Source organism: Penicillium antarcticum (genome assembly GCF_028974205.1).
Source record: "Penicillium antarcticum strain IBT 31339 chromosome Unknown utg000008l_segment0_segment0, whole genome shotgun sequence".
Classification (NCBI taxonomy): Eukaryota; Fungi; Ascomycota; class Eurotiomycetes; order Eurotiales; family Aspergillaceae; genus Penicillium; species Penicillium antarcticum.
In genome coordinates, this window is record NW_026695306.1 from 1,345,024 (window position 1) to 1,367,476 (window position 22,453).

General features: G+C 47.5%; 8 protein-coding genes across 8 annotated transcripts; 6 read left to right on the forward strand and 2 right to left on the reverse strand.

The window, feature by feature from the left end:
- Positions 1 to 872: 872 nt before the first annotated feature.
- N7508_008030 (uncharacterized protein) lies at positions 873 to 1,076 on the forward strand (the record flags this gene model as incomplete). Its single annotated transcript, XM_058466094.1, has 1 exon — positions 873 to 1,076. One exon carries the CDS (start codon positions 873 to 875, stop codon positions 1,074 to 1,076), a length of 204 nt encoding a protein of 67 aa, XP_058317422.1.
- A 185-nt stretch (positions 1,077 to 1,261) lies between these two features.
- On the reverse strand, positions 1,262 to 2,278 carry N7508_008031 (type 1 glutamine amidotransferase; the record flags this gene model as incomplete). Its single annotated transcript, XM_058466095.1, has 1 exon — positions 1,262 to 2,278. One exon carries the CDS (start codon positions 2,276 to 2,278, stop codon positions 1,262 to 1,264), a length of 1,017 nt encoding a protein of 338 aa, XP_058317423.1.
- A 1,442-nt stretch (positions 2,279 to 3,720) lies between these two features.
- On the forward strand, positions 3,721 to 5,060 carry N7508_008032 (TauD/TfdA family dioxygenase; the record flags this gene model as incomplete). The annotated part of the gene is made up of 3 exons (XM_058466096.1): positions 3,721 to 4,023; positions 4,092 to 4,357; positions 4,421 to 5,060. The coding sequence occupies 3 exons, from the start codon at positions 3,721 to 3,723 to the stop codon at positions 5,058 to 5,060; spliced, it is 1,209 nt and encodes a 402-aa protein (XP_058317424.1).
- A 1,450-nt stretch (positions 5,061 to 6,510) lies between these two features.
- On the forward strand, positions 6,511 to 7,973 carry N7508_008033 (arylsulfotransferase family protein; the record flags this gene model as incomplete). Its single annotated transcript, XM_058466097.1, has 2 exons — positions 6,511 to 6,660; positions 6,708 to 7,973. The coding sequence occupies 2 exons, from the start codon at positions 6,511 to 6,513 to the stop codon at positions 7,971 to 7,973; spliced, it is 1,416 nt and encodes a 471-aa protein (XP_058317425.1).
- Positions 7,974 to 8,329: 356 nt separating this feature from the next.
- N7508_008034 (uncharacterized protein) lies at positions 8,330 to 8,635 on the reverse strand (the record flags this gene model as incomplete). Its single annotated transcript, XM_058466098.1, has 2 exons — positions 8,330 to 8,377; positions 8,441 to 8,635. The coding sequence occupies 2 exons, from the start codon at positions 8,633 to 8,635 to the stop codon at positions 8,330 to 8,332; spliced, it is 243 nt and encodes an 80-aa protein (XP_058317426.1).
- A 1,527-nt stretch (positions 8,636 to 10,162) lies between these two features.
- Positions 10,163 to 10,602, forward strand: N7508_008035 (uncharacterized protein; the record flags this gene model as incomplete). The annotated part of the gene is made up of 2 exons (XM_058466099.1): positions 10,163 to 10,401; positions 10,464 to 10,602. The coding sequence occupies 2 exons, from the start codon at positions 10,163 to 10,165 to the stop codon at positions 10,600 to 10,602; spliced, it is 378 nt and encodes a 125-aa protein (XP_058317427.1).
- Positions 10,603 to 12,185: 1,583 nt separating this feature from the next.
- On the forward strand, positions 12,186 to 13,250 carry N7508_008036 (uncharacterized protein; the record flags this gene model as incomplete). Its single annotated transcript, XM_058466100.1, has 1 exon — positions 12,186 to 13,250. One exon carries the CDS (start codon positions 12,186 to 12,188, stop codon positions 13,248 to 13,250), a length of 1,065 nt encoding a protein of 354 aa, XP_058317428.1.
- Positions 13,251 to 13,999: 749 nt separating this feature from the next.
- N7508_008037 (uncharacterized protein) lies at positions 14,000 to 22,241 on the forward strand (the record flags this gene model as incomplete). The annotated part of the gene is made up of 6 exons (XM_058466101.1): positions 14,000 to 14,611; positions 14,827 to 20,362; positions 20,451 to 21,104; positions 21,166 to 21,534; positions 21,611 to 21,696; positions 21,759 to 22,241. The coding sequence occupies 6 exons, from the start codon at positions 14,000 to 14,002 to the stop codon at positions 22,239 to 22,241; spliced, it is 7,740 nt and encodes a 2,579-aa protein (XP_058317429.1).
- Between the last annotated feature and the right edge of the window lie 212 nt (positions 22,242 to 22,453).

Sequence of the window (22,453 nt, forward strand, 5' to 3'; positions counted from 1 at the left end):
TGCACAGATGGATGTGATAATAAGCGATTAGCCTGGGTACCGTCTTGATTTCTTCCTATACCCACCGAATGGATTGCTCGGGAGCGTGGAGCTTGGTGACGGGGGTACCGTGTCGTTCTGTTATGGGATAACAGCGGGTAAGACTGACAAGACTGACTGGACAACACGGGGGCATTGCTATGCTCCAGTCAGTGTATATACCGGAAGAGCTACACATGACCGTGAAAAATACACTAGTATAGAAGATATAATGAGTAACTCAAAGCCTGGAACTCCCTGAGCGTAGAGGTTATTATTCATTTGATGTTGACGTTCTTTGAAACCTGCGAAATGAAAGCTGAAGGATGTATTTCGCATATAGAGCGTGATTATTTACTGAACCAACACCTAGGCTAGAATAAGTTCACGGCCTTCTTGCTATGAAGTACAGCCCCTCATTTTCCCACATTACTGGACTACTAGTTATATACTGTCACAAGGCAGTCCGACTTCATCACAAAAACAAGAATCAGGCACCAAATAATGCATAAGCTAGTCCTATTTAGGTGAATAACTCCCTAGCCTAAATGGACCGCAAAGTCGGATTACATGTACAGACATACAAAGCTAACAATGCCATGAACATCTCTTCCTCTGGAAATATTCCATGAGGTAATCTCATACCTCCTATTCTAGAAGCATGCCTCCTCTCTCTAAATCCAATGTCGCTTCCTGCAATCAATGTGCGCCAAGGCACTGCAAATTCGTAAAAAGGACACAAACCCAAGTCTCAGACAATGATGAGGGTTAAAGCCAGGCGTTCTAATTGCCAATGGTTATATTGAAAAAGCCCCGTCTGGGGGACTGGGTATCACCTCGAATGTCACCAGCCAATGATAAAGGAGCATAATGGCTTAGACTACCACCTACAAGGCCATCAACGCGACTTGAGCGACGAGGATCTAAGGATACTGCGGGAGTCGATTCGGGAGGCTAGATTCAAAAAGCTTGACAAGGATCGTGTGCTCAACATGCTCATGCAAAAGACGGTCCAAAACTCGACAGAGGATGAGGAGGAATGGGATGCTGATTCGTAGGAAACACTCTTAGCTTTTTGTTCACAACAAAAAGCCCGGCTTGGAAAATAGCATATCCAAAGTACGGAGAGCATTCATCACGCAAGCCTTGACAGGGCAGTAGTAATCTTGTGGTGTGATACTCTATGATTATAAATTCTATTGCTACAAATCCAGGCTTCGTTAACTCATCCATACAGACACCCTTAACCCAAAGGAGGAGTAAGCAACCCACTCCCAGGCAAAGCAAGCCCAACCCCCTGACCCTTCAAATCCTTCCCAGCAAAGAACAAAAGCACAGCCTCAGCAGCAGCCTTAGAATCATCATCATCCTCCAACCCAGGAACAAGCGAACGATTAATCAACTCCAAATACCCAGCAACAATCTCAACAGGCCAATTCGCCCTCCTCCCAAACTCCTGCGAAAGCTCCCCATTAACAAAAGTATCAAACTCAAAGTGACCCTGATAAGTCAAAACCCGCCCGGGGTTATAAAGACCCTGAATAGCGCACTGCGCACTACTCCCGATATTACACCACGGAGCCGGCAGCGAGACATCACTCTTTCCAGCAGCAGAAGCAGCCGCAACAGCCTCAGGCGTAGGAGCAACCCTATCACCATGAACAAGCTGAATACGGAACGGATTCAACTGCGAAGCACGCGCTAGAGGCGGGAAGCGCGCTGTGAATTCTGGGTCGAGGCTGATGGGCTGAATACCCATCTCAAAGCCTGCCTGGTCATGCAAGACGTGGAATGATGATTCAGGCGAGGTCTGGTCTTTGGAGAGGAGTGCCTGCGCTATGATCTGGTGACCAAAGCAGGAACCGAAGATCTTCACGTGCGGGTAGTCTGCGTGCACTATTTGGATGAAGGCTTGCAGCTCGTGGATCCAAGGGAGATCCTCGTAAGCTGAGGATGCTGAGCCTGTGATTAGGATTGCATCTATCAGGCCCAGTGGACCGCCAGCGTGAGGCTCTGTTGTGGTCTTTGGACTGTTGCGGAGACTGTGGAGTGGGGGCAATGTTCTGCCTACTGCGTCGAAGGCTGTGATGTGCACGGCTAGTGGTCCATGCTGTAGGGTTGTGTCTGCGTTCTGATTTAGGCGTGTTGCTGCTGCTTGGAGGAGGGTGCGGAATTGCGAGCTGTATAGACCCCGCTCTTTGTATACTGATAGGCAGGGGACGTCTGCGTCTAGCACGGCGACGTGAATGCTGTTCGTCATAAGGAGTGTTTGAATGAATTTATTAAGATGTGTAGAATAAAGAAAAAATGAATGTATATATGCCGAAAGAACTTGAAGTTCATATCGCATCTGCATACCTGATAGGAATTTCTCTGAGTCATCTGGTGGAGCTGTCATTCCCAGTTAGGAAAACGAATCCTTGTCGGGAGCACATTTGGTTGGTCCGTCGTTCTACTAGTAACAGATTGAAAGATAAAAGCTCATGTCGGAGACAGTGAAAAAGCTTTCTGGGGTAGTATAAGGGTCCATTCTTCAAGAGGTTATGGTAAATATTGCCGTATGTGCGGGTGGTCGCGTTCGAATTCTCGATGCCAAAGGAAAAGAAGAACAGGAGATAATAGGAGGCGGTAATGACTTCAAATCTTTTTTTTAGACCATAGCAATGAGTTTAAAGGAATGTCAATATATATTGGCCAAGTTTCTGCTTGTACCCGGCCTCTGTTTGCTCCACTTGTCTGGTTCTGCTCCTGTACCTAAAGCTTGGATAGGTTCTGGGAGGCATAAAATGCAGAACACTTCTTACCCTTTTAAGAATATTTCACCAAACCAAGAGAAAGTTCAAGGGTTTAAGAAGAGATATAACCGGAAAGTAGGAAACAAAAAGATCAGCGCTTTATTGAGAGATTAACCCAAAGACGGAGTCGTGCGGTGTTAGCCCTAACAACATGCCACAAGTCGGCGAACAAAAGCCGAACTCACTTCTCGACCGATAGATTGTTCCTGATTTTGCATGAGATGATCGACCAGGTGGGTTCTCGACCAGCATAAAGTTGCGTCTTCGATATGCGACATGCTGGTTCGCCGCGCAGCCAGGGTCGATCCAGTAATTCATGGGATGGAGGCATGGAAGTTATCGGCCGAGAATTGCGCAAGAGAAGATAGACGCATACCAGATAATTGTATGTTATGGAGGGTATAAAGTGGGTGGGTGCAGTGAGTCTCCATTGCGGCTCACTACATTGTCGTGATTTAACGTTATACTGCTTCTATACGTCAACTTCATGATAAATACACTCACTCTGTATGAAGAATTGATACTATTATACTACTACGCATTATAGTAATGTACTATTTACAAATAAAAACGTTGGCCCTGCCCAAGGTGACAAATTCGTGATCAGCCTTCGCCATCACAACATCGACCCCCGCAAATTGCGCCATCTGACTCCAACCTCCCAATCAGCGCAAGTTCTTCACTTCTGAATCCTTTCAACTGCATGTCCTTAGTAGCTAAATCAATAATACGAAGCTATTCAATGGATCTCGCACGCCATACAATCCACTTCCTTCCTCACTGCTTAACTATCATCCTTTCCAAGCATATGTAACATTGTATGCAGAAGTATAAATAACCCCAGTACCCCTCGTCATACACCAGTCTACAGCCACAACTTCCATTCTCTTGTCTATAAGCCCTCAAAATGGCACCCGCTCTTACAGACGCCCTCCCAACAGCGCCGCATAATCTGGGTGGTCCCATCTCCAAGGCTATCTTCCCAGATGGCCTAAAAACAACAGGACAACATCCCCCTCTCTACAACGAGCTCGTTACCTTCGACCAGTTCCCGAAACAGATCACCGGACCTACTGTCTGGAAGGCCGAGGACTATCGCGAGAGCCCAGAGAAATGGACGCATATTTTCAATGAGAAGCAGGTCGCCGAGCTGAGTGCTGCGGCGGATGCGTTCCTTGCTTCCAAGACTCCTTTGACTGGTATTTCGAAGGTGTGACTATTTAATCAGGCAGAACAGAGGGAAGTTACAGTAAAGCTAACATGATCTAATTCGTATAGAGCAACTTCCAACTCCCAAAGCTAGCAGGCTACCTCCACAAGCTGCGCGCAGACCTCATCGACGGCAAGGGCTTTATCCTTTTCAAGGGCTTCCCCGTCCAGAAATGGGGTAATCACAAATCTGCCGTGGCATACATGGGTTTAGGCACATACCTCGGCTACTTCGTCAGTCAGAACAGCCGTGGTCATGTACTCGGTCATGTCAAGGATCTCGGCGAGGATTCCACGCAGATTGATAAGGTCCGGATTTACCGCACCAATGCTCGGTAGGCACAGCACTCCATTGGAAATACGTTCAAAAAGACATTACTGACCAAACTCCAAAACAGCCAATACTTCCACGCCGACGACTCAGACCTCGTCGGCCTCCTCTGCATAGCCAAAGCCCTCGAAGGCGGCGAAAGCGACCTAGTCTCCTCCCACAACGTCTACAACGCCCTCGCAGCCGAACGCCCAGACGTCCTCAAAACTCTTACCTCCCCAATCTGGTACTTCGACCGCAAAGGCGAAACCTCGACCGGCCAAGAAGAATTCATCCGCACAAGTGTGATTTACCTAGAGCGCAGCAAAGCCAAAACAGGCATCGAGCCACGCGTCTACACAAAATGGGATCCCTACTACGTCCGCTCTCTCGGCCGTTTCAGTGACGCAGGCATCATCCCCCCGCTTAGCGCGGAACAGCTCGAGGCATTGAAGGTTCTCGAGGAGACCTGTGTCCGGTTGAGTTTGCATATGGTTCTTGATATTGGTGATATCCAGTTCCTTTCTAATGCGCATGTTTTGCATGCGCGCACTGCCTACACGGATCATGCGCCGCCTAAGCCCCGCCGGCATCTTATGCGGCTTTGGTTGGCGACGCCTGAGGAGGAGGGTGGGTGGAGGTTGCCCTTCTGGGATAGTAATGAGAAGAAGAGGGGTGGTATTCAGGTTGATGATCAGGAGCCTGTTGCGCCTTTGGATGCTGAGTAGTTGGTTTGGAGTTTGATGGTGCTGATGTTTGTATGCTTATGTTATGAGAATGATACCTTTTTTCTTCACTTTTTTTGGTTTGGGTCGGTTTTATGAAGTGGCTCGTATGGAACAGGAACGCAGAGTAATGTCTTTGCATTTTAGACTAACAAGCATGAGGAGTCCTTACGAGGATATGGTTTTCCCTTTTCGCTTAGTGGCTTGCCGCTTTTTGCTTACTCGTGTAAAACTGAGCGCGCTCCTCGATCTTACATAATCATTTCCTGAGCGTCACATTAACGTTAAAGTTGAAGATAAGTCAAACGTTAAGCCAAAGGACTTACTTACTAAGCAATATGCTCCCTCTCGCTGAACGTTAGTTGAACTTAAGCTCATATGCTCATGTTTCCTGATAATGAAGTCTAACAATTGCCACACCACAGCTTCATCCTTGAAATGACGGCCAATCCCAACTGTGAGAAGTTTCAATCCGTTTGCGGCTTTTGGTGGTCTAAATTAGGACAAGATCACTGGTTGACTCCCAAAGCGGATCATGGCTGTGAATGGTTGGGTGAAAACCACGGAGCTTGGCGTTCAGAACCATTTAGTAGTGTTACAATGGAGAAGCTTACCACTGCAGCGAGGGCGGAGGAAAGCTAAACTTGACACCAAATAGTTGTTTGTACAGTTTGTCCGTAATCTCACACAATTCTGTATAATAGTAGACTGCTACATTGGCAGAAATGCTCTCGCAAATTTGCCCCCATGTGAGAGATACACCAGCCTAGGCCTAAAAAGATCACTGCTCTTATGATCATTTCTCGTATACTTTGGCAATCCAAGGGTCGGTTTTGCATCAAACGAACTGAAAGCCTGCGAAAGCTATGCAGACTGCACGTGTTTAGAAGTGGATAAATACTTCGAGTACATTGTCTAGCTAGGTATAGCTGGGTGGATCTTGGTTAAGCTTCATAAGCTGACGTCGGCAAGCTCTATTAAGCTTTTTTGGCCAGTTCCGGCTCAGACAGCTCCCCATTTACAGCTGTGAACCGTGGAATCTTATTCCGCTCAATCGTGGGGAATTAGAGTTTGCCTGCCGTACGCGGAGACAGCGATGCGCAATACTTTACATTGCACTTTTATTTTACTAGCCCAAATGTTGGCTAGCTCGTCTAGCCAATGGTCTTCGGATCAAGTCTTGACGTCAAGCTGGATCGTGACACGTTCTGTAAAGACAACATAAAATCGTCTCATCGACTCAACCGGTTCATTTTCTCAAAGGCATTACCAATTGTTAGTTGCTAGTTTTCGTTAGCAATGTTTGATCAAAAGAGCAAATCGCGTATGTTTCATGGGCTGAATGTCCTTGGAACAATCCTTGGTTATGTGAATCTTGGTATCGCGCAATCTGCAGAATGGACATCTTTCCAATCTGTGAGTCAAGTGTTGATTGAATAGCCCGTGAACCAAAATGACAAGAGTCCTTTCGCAGAGGCCCGACATCCTCGCCCCTTTAATCAATGTGAGCATCAATGAAGGTAGCCAAGTTACACCAGGCTACATCTTTATCGCTCCGTTCCAGATTGAAAGACCTGGACCTTATATTTACACGTCTGATGGAGTATGTATTTGACATGCCTACTTCTGAAACTGGCTCACAATCCCCAGGACCTTGTCTGGAGTGGATCGGACGGTTCAACCGACGAGCTTTTCCATGATCTCCATGTCTGCAATTATGGAGGGTCTGATCATCTGTGCTACTTCCAAGGCACACAAATCGAGGGCTACGCACGGGGCCGAAACTTGATTCTTACCGACGACTATACACCTGCTGCAACTGTACAGAGCGGCAATGGACTAGAGCCAATTGATTTGCACGAATTGGAAGTCCTCGATGGAGAACGTATGCTCTTTCCGATCTACCAACCCAAGCCTTACGATCTATCCGCATACGGAGTCGAACCCCCAAATGGGTGGGTCATGGATGGTATCTTTCAGGAAGTCGATATCAAGAGCGGAAAGGTGCTGTTCGAGTGGGGGTCTATTGATCACGTTCCTCCATCGGAGAGCGACGTTCCTTTGGGGATCAATTCAATTGTGGGCAATGGGCAGAGCAATGCTACCCCTTGGGATTATTTCCACATCAACTCGGTTGACAAATTCCCGAACGGCGACTACCTCATTTCTGCAAGACATACCAGCGCCATCTACAGAGTTTCGGGCCAAAACGGGGCTGTGATATGGCGACTGGGTGGTACAAACTCTACCATTCAAACGACCGACTACAACTTTTCTGCGCAACATGATGCGCGCGTAAACGATGAAAATAGTACACATACAGTGCTCTCGCTGTTTGATAACGGAAGTAATGGCTTCAGAAACACTTCACTCACATCGTCTGGTATGATCGTCGCCATCGATCGCCAATCCAGCACCTCGACGCTCCTCACACGCTTCCAGGCTCCAGCACCAGGGTTACTCTCGTCAAGCCAAGGAAATTTCCAATTACTGTCCAATGGACATGGATTCATCGGATGGGGAAGCATTCCGTCTTTCTCAGAACACACTCCAGATGGTACACCAATCTACTTTGCTACCTTGATTGACACTGATGCGATGAATTACCGCGCGTTCAAGTACAACTGGACCGCGACACCAGCTGATGCTCCAGCAATCGCAGCACAAGCCCCTGCAAATGGCGCAACCACATTCTGGGCTAGCTGGAATGGAGCGACAGACTATACCAATTGGAACTTTTACGGGGCCAGTTCTGGCTCCGATCAGTTTACGCTGCTGGCTAGTATTGGCAAACAGGGTTTCCAGACTACCTACACAAGCCCTCAATTTTACACTCGGGCATATGCGGAAGCTATTGGGTCTGACGGTTCTAGTTTGAGGAAATCACCTGTTGTTAATGTTGCAGTTCCTTCTTGACATTTTTCAAGCAGGAAACGAGCATCACGTGTCTGACTGAAATGCGAGTCATCGTCCATTTATTCTTATTCTTTTGTCAACCCTCTTTCTACACCTCGGTTTTGCAATTCACACGGGAAGTTTGCGTTGTTCTGATATCTTTATTCTTCGTTCAATTGCTATCAAACTCAGTTGATTATTAGGACATATTTCGCCCGCTCCAATCAAGATCTTTAGCGTGTAAGATAGAGTAGCCATAAAGTCAAACGCTACTACCGTTGTCTTAATCCGATCGGATTGAGCCTCAGCAGTCACCGTATGTAGTTCCAGTTGTAGGCACCGTGAAACTATTTTCTACGCGCCCGTAGTAACGAAAGTCACAGGCCCCTGCTGGAGGCAGAGATGAGGAACCGTGATTGCTCGATCTATGAACGAACTAAAACATAAGGTTACGGGCTCGGGGAATTGATATGCGTCATGTGGCGTACCTGCAATTGGCGGTAGTCACCTGTTCGAATTCTAATTTTAGGATAACTAGACGTCAAAAGGAGTTTAGTGTAAAATCCGGTTGTGTCACCAAGTTCGTATTGAGTCGCAACGTCCAAGGACTTTGCATTGGCTGCTACTGCAGGCTTCATGACCTTGCCTGGAGATATTGTTGTTGCATCCGATTTCTCCATCATGTTCAAATATAATGCGCGAAGCTTACTGGAAGCAAAAATGATTCGTGCAGTCAATGTTAAACTTCAGGCCAAGCGAGACCATGCACGACTAATCTAATCAAATACCGAAAATGCACTACCAACCAACTTAGGTATTTTGCGAAGGGAGGAACCTTGAATCATACCCCAGATTTTTGGAACCAAAGTTTTCCTCTCTATCCCACTCTCTCGGCAGAGGACTTGGCAGAGATCTAGTGAGACTGCGAGGGAATCAGCTACATCGATGTCAAGGTGATTGATTAGTCTGACTTCGTGGCGTTTCTACACAGTGGCTAGATCAAATCTAAAATGTCTCATGTATGAGATCACCCGCGACTCGTATATTTGGGTTTCGGCATCCTAGGCGTACTGCAGCCTTGTAACCGATCATTATGACCACCAGCTCGTATTTTCTGAAAACATGCGATCATGATTGCGACTCAACATCTTTCACTGTCTATCAAGTGACGCAAGCTTCCTGTTAATATTTCACTTTTCCCACAGCAATTGCACAAGCACTAGGAGTTTACGACTTACCGCCTAGTCGTCCATATTTCTCCAATAATGGATTCGCTATAAGATCACGGTAAATATGTGGGAAATAAAGATAGTGAGAAGGATTACATAAATCTCGAACACTCGGCTTTCAAGCCACGTTTAAAACACGAGGCTTGTGGACATTTTGGCTCTGATTCGCCTGCCAGTAATCGCGTTCGTTAAATAAAGCAACTTTCGGAACAGCTCACACATCGCACATGACATTTAACTGCATCCATTGAGCTATGCAATAAAAAATCTATAGCTTTCCAGCCTATTTTTAAGGGGACGGAACCGTCTTGATCAGATTTCTACTTATCCATGGCTCACTCAAAAGCTGCATGCCGGAAGAAAGCCCAGACCAAACAGGATGTAGCTATAACATAAATTGACCGTTTAACAAGATCTCTTACCTTGGAGAGGCTTGGGGAACGGGTCTTGATGAATCGCCGTTGTAAATCAGTTAATGTGCGTTGACTTGCGCTTTATAGCTAGTAAAACCTTGGATCCAAACAAAGTGAGCATTAGGGATCCTGAACGACCTCTAATCAATAAAAATAGATAGATCGCCCGTTAAGGGTGGCTTACACGCCAAGCATCCAGACAAAGATGGCTTCCGTGTATCTACATTCCATGGCATGCAGATACGATACCCAAAAGATATCGTATGTCTAGAGCTTTATAGATGCAATGGAGAGCAGCGCCAAGACAGTGCCACGGCATGTTTGGAGACTTCCCTCTACTTGGATAAAATTGACAGCTCAAAGTCATGAACCTCACTTTCAATCTAGAATCGTTTGGCCAAATTTAGTCCTTGGTGCGAGTTATTCTTGGATCTGTTTCTTTTGCCACGGTGGTATATTTAAGCCCCGAACTATTTGCTATTCTCCATCTAAGATTTAAACAAGCAAACCAAGCACCCACTCAACACATACTATCGAAAAGAAATAACTTCTATTTTGAACCCACAAGATGAAGAACCCACTCTACATCTTGACTATCCTTCTTCCCCTGGCTACTGAGCTGGTGACAGCTTCTCCAGCCGCGGAGCCTGAATTTGATGATCTTCAGGATAGGGCTAACGGAGGAGGTGGAGGAAATAGATGCCGAATTAATCACAAGTACTGGTACTGGAAGTACCCGTGTGACCAGAGCGACAGAACGACCCAGCAATCCCGGGGTGACCAATGGAATGCAATCTGCAGATATAAGTGAGTCGACTCAAATCCCAGGATATAGCACAAAAGGTAACAGGAGCTGACCATCTCTGGAGGAACTGGTATAAAACCAACAAGGGATGGGCCCATGATTTCGACAAGCCTCCCAACTGCCGTAAGTTTCTCTTATTCCGCTCACTAATGCATTTTCTGACTCGTTCTAAAGATGGGGATTGGGATAGACGCTGCCCTTAAGCGGCTCAGGATCAGTGTACGGACTTTCTAATACTGGATCTCTCAGCACTCTAGCGGTGAAGAATTGGTATTAGCCGTGTACACCTTCATGATTCTTATTCCAACTTGCCCTCATTTGGTGAATTTCCTGCTTCCTCTTGTTGTCATATTTATGTTAGTTGCTGCTGGTAAAGTCAGAATTGGTCTGACAGTCGTCGGCGAACACTCTTTTCATAGCATCCTTAATAATACATGCTATGATTTTTACTCAATTCCAAATCATTGATTATATCGCGAGCGCAGCGAGGCCTCGACGGAAACCCTAAATCCTTTCGAAAAAAAACCCGGATGATTGTTTGAAGAGCAAGTATGTATCTACCCCAAATCAGCCGATACCATGCCAGTTGGGGCTGGGTGGAAGCTATTCCAACTCCTGGGCATATATAAATCTCTTCCCTAACAGGTTGATATACCATAATAAATCATATAATTGCTAGGCCTCGAGAGACGACCCTGTGGCACTATTTCAATGCTTTGGAAAGCTTAACCCAATGGTTGTCTAATTATGGGCCATGAACTCAATAAATCCATGGAGCATGATCGATTGTCCGCAACCTTTACCCAAGATCCTGGATTGACCCTTTGGTACGAAAGCTCAATGCTCTGTCGGTTGAAGGTTCCGCCCTGTGTGAAAGCACCTCAGCTTGCCAGTCTATTTCGATGGGCTCAATGTAGCATCCGGTCTAGCCTGGCCTATCGTAATTAGTCGCTATTCGGTAGGAGACTGCTACAAGCACACAATATTTTGATGACCATTAGTGACATAACTATCCAGCTCTATCCAGGCAGTGTCTACTTTAAATTGTCCCAATAGAAAAACGAGAAGCCAAGGAGGGTCACTTTAGCAAAGAACACTTGAGGATAGTAGCCGATGCGTGGGCAGCTTTCTCAACCTAAAGAACATCTTATTGTGCTCTTTTGATATTTCCGGTTTTCTTTTTTTGTTGCTCTTTCTTGAGGGCAGGCGTTTGAGAAAATGTGGTATGATATTCAAAAAGAAGAGAGGAATGTGCTTGAAACGGGATTCAACGAGTGATTTGAGTCCGCGGGATGCACGTTTCAAAGTAATTAATCTAGACTTCTGAGCCGCAGATTTAGAGTTTTTACGACCGAGCTCTAATTGGGTTCCTTCAGAAATATATAATGATGTATTGGACTTTCTGCCATTCACGGAGCGGCTACAATGATGTAAGATGCAGCAATTAGTTATGTTCAAAAAAAGTTCTTGCAGTAGTTGGTGTCCGCTTATTCTGTAATATATTATACCACATCCTATGGTAGCAAAATACCTTAAATCGCGTTCGTGACATCATTTTGCTACCTCTCGTTTATGCTGAGTTCTCTGTGGCTATAGGAGATTAGGTTAATGTAACCAGCGCCACCCCGCATCCCGAAACCGTTGGCTCTTTCAATGACTGGGCTGAGGTAACTATAAGACAAACGTGCGTCGCTGCTACTCCAACTGGAGTTATTTGGTTTTATCTTTCAAGATCTACAATCTTCAGTAGCTTTAATTTCTATCAGACCATTGTGGCATCTTAAAAATGGCTGGATTGAGCTCCAATGAAGCCACAGAAGAGCGACGCAGAAGAATATTGCTGATAACCTATCCTCGCACTGCGTCCAATCTTCTAGTGAAAATGCTTTCCCTGGATTCTCAGACAGCCGTGGTCTCCAACGAAAAAGGTGGTTACTTCTTTTGGAACGCCTTTATGACGGGACGAGCTACTGGATTAACATATAAGCCAATTGAGCATTGGAATGTGGAAGAGACTGATCAAATTCAGCGAGAGTTCCAGAAAGGCGTTAACGAGCTCGAGGACAAGCATGAAATAGCCAAATCCGCGGGGAAAATTACCTTTGCGAAGGAACATGCCCAATGGTTTGCCAACCCGGCCGAAGTCGCCAAACATCTGTCTGGTCAAGGTGGCCCAGCAAGCCTGCCGTTCAGCATCGAAGTTCCATACATTTCTAGCTCTAACGGAGCATTCTCTTCGAACAATTTGACGATCCTTCCAGATGAGTATCTGCACACATGGACGCCGACGTTTCTTATACGACATCCCGCGCTAGCGTTCCCTTCATTTTACCGATCCATGCTTGACCTGGAGAATGAAGGCTTCGCAGGCCCCCATGAGCGTCAACCAATGCTCAAACTATTTTCGACTTTGAAATGGACTCGACTGCTCTATGACTGGTATCGCCAGCATGGGTCAGACTCATCTACGAAGAGCGGCGACAACATACACCTTCCCCTTCTCTTAGATGCACAAGACGTGACCAATGAACCGGCCGTGGTGGCAAGATACTGTGAGCTGATAGGGATGGACCCAACAAAGTTGAAATTTGAATGGAATCGTGAAGCTCTAGGAAAGGCTGCCCATCCCGATGGAGCTGCACAGAAAACTCCAGAGGAGGTCATGATGGCTACATTGAACCATTCCTCAACGTTGCTGAAAGAAAAGACCCCGGTCGCTATTGATATGGTTGCAGAGGCAGAGAAGTGGAAAAATGAATTTGGCGAAGACATTGGGAAGCAGATGGAAGAATGGGTCCAAAGTGCTATGCCAGATTACGATTATCTCAGGGCCAGAAGACTCCATCTGTAAGAAGCGCGCAATTTCAATGTAATTATCTGTTGGACGTATTATTTGATCGTCTCTATCATTTGCTTTCATCTCTTGAGATTATTTTACTCTGTACTTGCTCGTAGTAGATATTGCAAGCACCTTGTTTCTCTCATCCACTTCGTACTTTAGAGGTCAATTCAGGAATAGCTCCAGTGACAAGCCCTACTTGAAATATAAACTGAAATTATGAGAAGCGCTGCTCTCCGAGGGTACGCTAGAGGTGTCATTTTCCAAAATTCTGGCTTAAGAACTTTAGTTCAGAAAGTTCATATCATGATAAGGTTTCGGGTGATCAGCCGCACACCAGATAGCAAACTCTATACGCCAAGGCTCGTATAGTCCATGTTCAAACGCTGGGTCAAACTGTGGCTGTAAGCTTATCAAACAGTAAGGTGGGACCAACTGGCCCGTGAGCATATAGATTGCGGAGTAGGCATTTAACTTGATCCAAACTTCCAAGCACAAATTGATCAAGAACAGGTTTTCTGAATTACGAAGGCGATATGCGGGTCCGCCGTACGCATGACAGGTTGAAGCCAATACCAAACACTATCCAGGTAAGTTTATTTGAAGGGCTTGGCATACCTTACCAGATTATAAGTAACGAATATCGGAACTTCAATCAAGTAGCAAATGTAACAAATAATCATTTGTGGGGTTCAGCATCATATGCTGCGAAATACGCATCAATTCCAATATCCGTGAATCTTGGACTTGATACGCGCCCCATGTCAAACTTCCCTTCATTGATTTCGTTTGGCTCCCTCAGCACAAAGCCCTCAGTCGAGGAGCTCGGGGAGCTGAGAGATTTCTTGTTAAAATATGAGCACTTCGGTCTAGTTAAGGAAGCTATCAGCGAGTTGCCTGGGCTTTGGAAGACTTTGCTCGCGAACGATGCGGCTTTAGAACCGCTCAACGGCCTAGCTGCTGCGGAGTGTCTGGCGGCGTGGGTTTCGACCAGGGAGGCCATCAGCACAAATGATGCGCCTTGGGGCAACATTCTCAGCCTCCCATTAACGATCGCTTCCCATTTGTGCGACTATCTGAGATATGTTAGGGAGACCGGCTCCTCACACTCCATACTTCTCGAACACATTGCCAAGGCTGCTGGCGTTCAAGGTTTCTGCGCTGGGCTTCTCAGTGCTCTAGCCATCGCCACTTCTACTGACGAAAAGTCCGTTGGAGTAAATGGCGCCTTGTCTGTCCGGGTAGCGTTTGCTATAGGCGCTTATGTGGATCTTGACAGTTTAAAGCACGGATCAACCAGCTGCCTGGGTGTCAGGTGGAAGTCTCCCAACAGTGTCGTCGATCTTCAAAATATCCTAAAAAGATATGACCAGGTAAGCAAAGTTGTTGGTTTACACATAAAACATAAATTTGGCATACTATGCCAAAGGCTTTCTCGTTGTTGTTAATCGTACTACTGGTGGTCTGATGGCCTTCAATGAGTCGATTGAGTTGACACATATCGAATTTGCTTCTCTAAATGTTCTTTGAAACCCGCACGAATTACTTCACAGAGTTAGATGCAAAGCTGATACCATGTCCTATTCAGGCATACATATCGGTCATCAGAAGCGCAACCGAAGCAACCATCACAGTCCCTTCTTCGACAAATCCCGAACTGTCCAGAACTCTCTCAAAATTCGGAATATGCGTGATCGATACGGGTCTCAGAGGACGATACCATACGAGTGCTCACCGGGGAGTCCCGGAGAAGGTAATCCAAAGCTGCACGCAGCATGCGAGAGTCGGATCTAGGAAGCAGCATGATGTCCGGTCGGACAGTGATGACCAGATACTCTCTCAACACAACGGGCTCATGGCCGCGTCTCGTGAAATACTTGTTACGTGCTCGAACTGGAACTTGGCCCTTTCAAAGACTGCTTCCCGACTTTCTGAGATGAGGGAAGTGGCATTTGCACTGGCAATCGGAACAGATACTGTGTTGTCGTCGCTTTCAAGAAATGTCAAGATCGTCGGATTATCAAGCAGATGCAAGACTGAAGCAGCCTCAGAACCAGCAGAATCCTTGCAAGATTATCCCGCTCACTCGATTGCAATTACTGGCATGTCTTGCAAGCTCCCAGGGGCTGACTCCCCCAATGAGTTTTGGGAGCTTCTATTGAAGGGGACATCCATGGTGGAGCATGTTCCGCCAGAAAGATGGCTAGAAACAGTCTCAAGCCGTGGAAGCAGAACAAAAGAAAAGCCCTGGGGAAACTTTATGCGAGATGTTGACGCCTTTGACCATAAATTCTTTAACAAATCAGCGCGAGAGGCGGCGTCCATGGATCCACAGCAGCGTTTGTTGTTGCAGGGTGCGTATGAGGCCATGGAGTCTGCGGGCTACTTTTCCCCTTCACTCCATAGTCGGGCTCATGACATAGGATGCTATCTTGGCTTATGCGCCGTTGAATATGACGCCAATGTCGCCTCCCACTCCCCCAACGCTTTCTCCACCCTCGGCACCCTTCGTGCCTTCCTAAGCGGCAAGATATCGCACTTCTTTGGGTGGACAGGGCCTTCCCTCACATTTGACACGGCATGTTCGTCCTCTGCAGTAGCGATACATACAGCATGTCGGGCGCTACAAACCAACGAGTGCACGCAAGCACTCGCTGGAGGAGTGTCCTTGTTCACCAGCCCATATCTCTATGAAAATCTCTCTGCTTCCCATTTTCTTAGCCCAACTGGAGCTAGCAAACCGTTCGACGCAAAGGCCGATGGATATTGCCGCGGTGAGGGCTTCGGATTGGTCGTTCTAAAGAAGCTGTCCGCTGCTGTGGCCGATGGGGATAACATCCTCGCCGTCATCGGAAGCTCGGCCGTTAATCAGAATGACAACTCAGTTCCAATAACTGTGCCAAACGCCTCTTCACAAGAGACATTGTACAGAAAAGCAGCGCAGCAGGCGGGAATTCAATCTCATCAAGTTTCCTTTGTGGAAAGTCATGGCACTGGAACGTCGGTGGGAGACCCGATCGAGATGGAGAGCATCCGTAATGCTTTTGGCGGGCCTCAAAGACAAAATCACTTGGTGGTTTCGTCAGTCAAAGGCAATATTGGACATCTTGAGGGCGCTTCTGGTGTAGCTGGTCTAATCAAGGCCATTTTACAACTCGAACATCGTACTGCCGTTAGGCAGGCCTCCTTTCAATCCCTCAACCCCAGAATCTCTCCGCTTGGTCCTGATCGCATCACTGTACCGACGGCAAATCTTAGCCTACAGGATGACTTACTGACTGCCTGTGTGAACAATTATGGCGCAGCCGGGAGCAACTGCGCCCTAATAATTGCGCAGCCACCACGCATTTCAGAGCGTCCTACGGATCTTGTATCTCTATCCAAGTATCCCATCTTGATTGCCGCAAACTCTGAAGTGAGCTTGGAAAAGTACTGCAGAGCCCTGAAAGAAGACCTACAGAACCAGCCGGATAAGAGACCTTTGATTAGCAGCGTCGCCTTCCATTTAGCTAGGCGACACAACGGCAGCCTACCATATATGTACACGACAGCAGTATCTGATACAAAAAATCTGGAGACACAATTAATACGGCAGCTTTCCGGGTCCCCGTCATCAATCCATCAGCGTCCATCTCGCCCTAGCATGATTCTCGTCTGTGGGGGCCAAGTCCGCAAATATGTCGGTCTGAGCCAACACCTTTGGGACAAATTCACTCTACTTCGCATGTATCTCGATGCATGCGATAAGATTGTGCGCTCCATGGGTTATCCTGGGATCTATCCAGCCATCTTTCAGTCTGAGCCGATTGCAGATATTGTGACTCTGCATTCCGCGCTTTTTGCTCTGCAATATGCATCTGCAAAAGCATGGGTTGACTGTGGTCTCGCCATTGACGCTGTCATTGGCCACAGCCTTGGGCAGCTTACCGCACTTAGCGTGTCCGGCATACTATCACTAGAAGATGGTCTTAAGTTTGTTGCTGGTCGTGCCTCACTGATTAAAACCCATTGGGGAACAGAGGCCGGCTCCATGATCTTGGTTGAAGCGGATCAGGAGACGCTGTCCAACATACGACACTCCCTGGAGGTAGCTTGCTACAACGGACACTCCTCGCATGTTCTGGTCGGAGACAAAGCATCGATGAATGAGTTTGAAGAAATCATTACACGGAAGAGTTTAAAATACAAAAGATTGCAGGTGACAAACGGGTTTCATTCCAAGTTCACTGAGCCTCTTATCGCGCCACTTCGGAAACTCGCTTCTACTCTTCACTTCAATAAGCCTGCAATACCAATTGAGACATGCTCCGACGGGTCAAGCTGGCTGGATCCAAATGCGGATTGCCTTGCTGAACATACTCGGAAACCTGTTTTCTTCGCACAGGCTGCTCAGCGACTTGCCAGTACCCGGGGCATATGTACATGGTTAGAGGCTGGCTCCGAGTCTGGCGTTGCCAGTATGGCTCGCCGCGCTCTGGACTCTTCTACATCCAAGGCGCATACCTTCCTCCCTATAAGCCTCAGCAAACCATCAGACGTTGATTTGATTGTCGATACGACTATTCAGTTGTGGAAGGTAGGCCACACCTCACAATTTTGGGCGTTTCATCGCGTGCAAAGTAACCAATACCACCCACTGCGTGTTCCGCCATATCAATGGGAAAAGAACAAGCACTGGCTTGAACTACTGCCACCATCACCATCAACAGCAGCAGGTCAGTCCTCAGTGTCAGCAGCTCCTGAGCCAAGGGCACCACATCTTGTGAGCCAGATCGAGCAGCATGACGAAGAATTCATTTTCAAGATTGATCCACTATGCAAAGAGTACCAAGAATTTGTCTCCGGCCATGTCATCGCGGGAAGCCCTCTGTGTCCTGCAACTGTTTACATGGAAATTGTCGCGAGGGCGTGCAAGATGCTTGTCCCATGGAAACCGACACTCTTGCTAGGATTTTCTCAACTGCAAATCTATTCTCCACTTGGAATGGCAGCCGATAGGAATATTACTATGATACTTCGGGTGCGAAGCGAAGGGAGCTGGGAGTTCAATATCATGAGCTATGCGGGAAATACTGAACAATCCAAAAAGGTGTCTCATACGTCGGGCATTATCGAGCTGCAATCAAATGCCGGAACAGTCGAGCGAGAGTTTTCCCGATACGAAAGACTCATTTGCCCAGAGACCGTGGAGAAATTGTACGAAGATGCCGACAGCGAGTCTGTAAGAGGCTCTATGCTTTATCAGGTATTCTCGCGCGTTGTCCAGTACAGCGGTCCCTATCGAGGGCTGAAAAGCGTTGCAGCCAAGATGGGTCACATTGCAGGCAAGGTCACTTCGTCGCCCGAATTCATCAGTGATACTGTTATTGCCCATCCCGCAGTCGTCGATAGCTGGATGCAGATCGCTGGTATTCATGCCAATGGTATTAGGCCGTGCCCCGAAGATGAAGTTTACGTGTTCACCAAGCTTGAACGTATGCAGTTTGGTCCCGAGTTCACAAAGCCATCGCCGACCTTCCCGTCTTCATGGATAATTTTCTCAAATCTGGTACCTACCGAGTCCAAAGAGCTTTTGAACGACATTTTTGTTTTTGACGCAGATTCGAAGCGACTCGTGGTGCTAATATTAGGAGCTCAGTTCAATAATGTCCGGTTGAGCACGTTGCAGAAAGTTCTATCTAGATTGAACACGGAACCTCGTGATGTCCATCAAACACCGAATCACAGCCAACAAACAACGATTCTCACTCCTTCATCATCCGCTACGGACTGTCGTGCTCCACTTCTCCCAGCCCCAGAGCCTGATGTCTCCAGATCTGGTCCTCCTGTTGACCGTGATGATGTTCTCAACAATGTGTGTGCCTGTCTGGAACGGGTGGCTGAAATTCCACGTCTTGATATTAAAGGAAATGCATCTATGGATGACCTTGGAATCGATTCTCTTATGATGATGGAAGTAATCAGTGAACTTTCCAGTCACTGCAATATTGAGCTGCCTATCAAAGACATGGAACAGCTGACCACTCTTGATTCGCTGGTGAACTATATACAGAACAAAGAATGGGGTGCACAGCGAGGAGATGACTCTTCTTCGGACATATCGACAACGGTCATTTCGCAGCCCACTAGTCCCTCCATTGATACTCCAGATACCACACCTAACAGTGAGGTTCCACCACCCTGCGACCGCCATGACTCCCAGCGGATTGAGCAACTTGCAAGCCTGCTGCAAGGGGTCCTGGACACGCCATCGGCCCCGAGCGGAGACGCTAATCTTGCGCAAATGGGCTTGGACTCTTTGCAGGCCATCGAGCTTGGTAACGAGATTGAGAAAGTATTCTCTGTCTCCATTGACATGCACCAGCTTGATGACACATCCACGTTCCAAGATCTCGCGCGCATGGCGGGGTTGGTCCAAAAATGTCTTCAGAACTCTGCAGGTAGCTCTGGCACGGCAGGTGGTCATTCGAATAGTCAACGGCACCAGGAAGATCCACCACAGCAATCCGGTGCAGTCGACGTGCGTGAGACTTTTGATAAGATTCGCTACGACTTTGACGAACTTGCAAAGGAAGAAGGGTTTGCCAATTTTTGGCGTGATGTGCATCCAGATCAAAATCGTCTGGTTCTCGCCTACACTGCGAATTCCTTCCGGAAGCTTGGCGCTGATCTGGCGTACATTCCAGCTGGACAGGTAGTGCCTGAGATGCCAATACTTGAGAAATACAAGCCCCTGCTTGAGCGCATGCATACGATCCTGGCCGGTGGTGGATACATCGATGGGGAGCAAAGCTTGGGCTACAAACGCACGTCCAAACCTTTTGTGCTAGATGCGCCGCAGACACTGCTGATGGGCATTATTTCTGACTTCCCTCTCCATGCCTCAGAGCATCAGCTATTGGATGTCACCGGGTCCCAGCTCGCCGAATGCCTCACGGGAAAGATAGACCCTCTCGCGCTGCTATTTGCCAACAAGAAAACTCGACAAATAGTAGCAGAAGTTTACGATCAAGCCCCCATGTGCCGCGCAACCACGCGGCTCGTGGAAAGGTTCATGGCGAGGGCATTTCCACCAAGCAACAAGGGCGAGGTATTCCATTTTCTAGAAGTTGGAGGTGGTACCGGTAAGTTAATCTACATCTCCCGTATTGACACTTGGTGGTCTTAGCTAAGATTTATCTCAACTGACATTCATTTATTCACGGTGTTTAGGCGGAACAACTAGATTCCTTGTCGAGAATCTGACCCGCCGTGGAGTCAAATTCACCTACACCTTCACTGACATCTCATCTGCCCTTGTGGAGTCTGTCAAAAAGGTTCTAGCAGGGCACGACTGCATGAGATACGCAACACTCGATGTCGAAAAGGACCCGCCATTACAGTTCAAAGGCAAATATCATGCCATTATCTCAACTAACTGCATACACGCAACGCGCAACGCGACAGCATCATTGGAGAATTTGCGCAGAATGTTGCTTGCCGATGGGGTGCTGGCTCTGGTCGAGTTCACGAATGGTTTATACTGGTTTGATCTGGTCTACGGTCTCCTCGATGGATGGTGGATCTTTGATGACGGCCGTCGTCATGCACTCGCTGATGTTTCCTTCTGGGAGCGTAGCCTGACTGCCGCCGGCTTTAATCACGTCAAGTGGACAGACGGCGACACGGCCGAGTCTCGCACTTTAAGGCTTATCTGTGGCTTTAACTCGACCTCCGATAGCGGGAAGAAGGGCCATTTGTCAAAAAGGGCCGGTATCGCTTTAGAAACAGTTACATGGAAACGTACCAATGGCCTGGAGCTTTGTGCCGACATATACTACCCCTCGCCAGAGGCGAAAGATACGGTCCGCAGCGGGCGGCCGATAGGTGAGTGAAACTAAATCATGGCTTGAACACCAGGACAGTTAATAATTGATCATCTGACTAGCTTTGTTATTTCATGGCGGCGGGCATGTTTTGCTTACACGGAAAGATATACATATGAAGCACATCAAAACGCTGCTCGATCGGGGCTTCTTGCCTATTAGCGTCGACTACCGCCTTTGTCCCGAAGTAAATCTCTCCCAGGGCCCAATGACGGACGCTTGCGATGCCCTCGCGTGGGCAAAATCTCAACTGCCTGATCTGGACCGTGCTCGTTCCGATGTACACCTAGATTCCAACCGAGTGGCTGCTATTGGATGGTCTTCTGGTGGTCAACTAGCTATGACTTTGGCATATACAGCGCCGAAGAGGGGCTTACAGCCTCCAAATACCGTGTTGGCATTTTATTGCCCATCAAATTTCGAAGCTGATTGTATCGCCCCTTGCCCCTGCTCTTTTGATCACTATATAAATATCAAGAACGCTCAAGCTTACTGAAAACAAAATAGGTTGGAAGAGCCCTATCTATCCAAGGTCTATTCCGGAAGCGTCAGATACCGAATACAACCTCCTAGAAGGTGTTTATGACAGCCCAGTGAGTTGCTTCAAAGAGCGAAGAGAAATATATCATGAGTACCAGTTGACATGTTCGCGCAGACAACAGGATATAAACCTGCACCTACAAGTGGTGGGCAGATGTCTCTCACGGATCCGCGGTGGCGCATCGTAATTCACTACAACTGGAAAGCTCAATTAGTGCCTGTCCTTGTTCGTGGCCTGCCGAGCAAGGCTCAAGCTACCCCCAACAGCATGCATGCAAAGAACTCGGAAGACTGGAAGCAGCTACCAATGCCTCCTGTCGAGGAAATTAGGGCTGTCAGCCCGTACGCGCAAATCCTGCGTGGCCAATACCGCACGCCAACCTTCCTCGTTCATGGCGATAACGACGAGCTGATTCCGTGGCAGCAAAGCCGTGATACTGTGCAGGCTCTTGTTTCACAGAACGTTGAGGCTGGATTCGCAGCCCCACACGGCGCAGGACATGCGTTTGATCTTTGGCCTGACGAGGATCCACAGGAAACTGGATGGCCTGCTGTCAATGATGCATATGACTTTGTGTGCCGTCATGTACTCCAGTGAGTATATTGATATGTCAATCTCTGCTCTTTATTCTATCTATTTTATAACGAGAGCGTTTGAAGTCAAATTGAATTCGTTAAGTCAGAAGACGTGGGCGTTCCATTTGAACTAGTCAGGCCTGGCTTTTACTGCCCCTATTTCTAGTATCTCACATAACCTCTGTGAGCAGTTATATTCTAAAGACATTGAGTGAGTCACCGAGGTCGGTAATA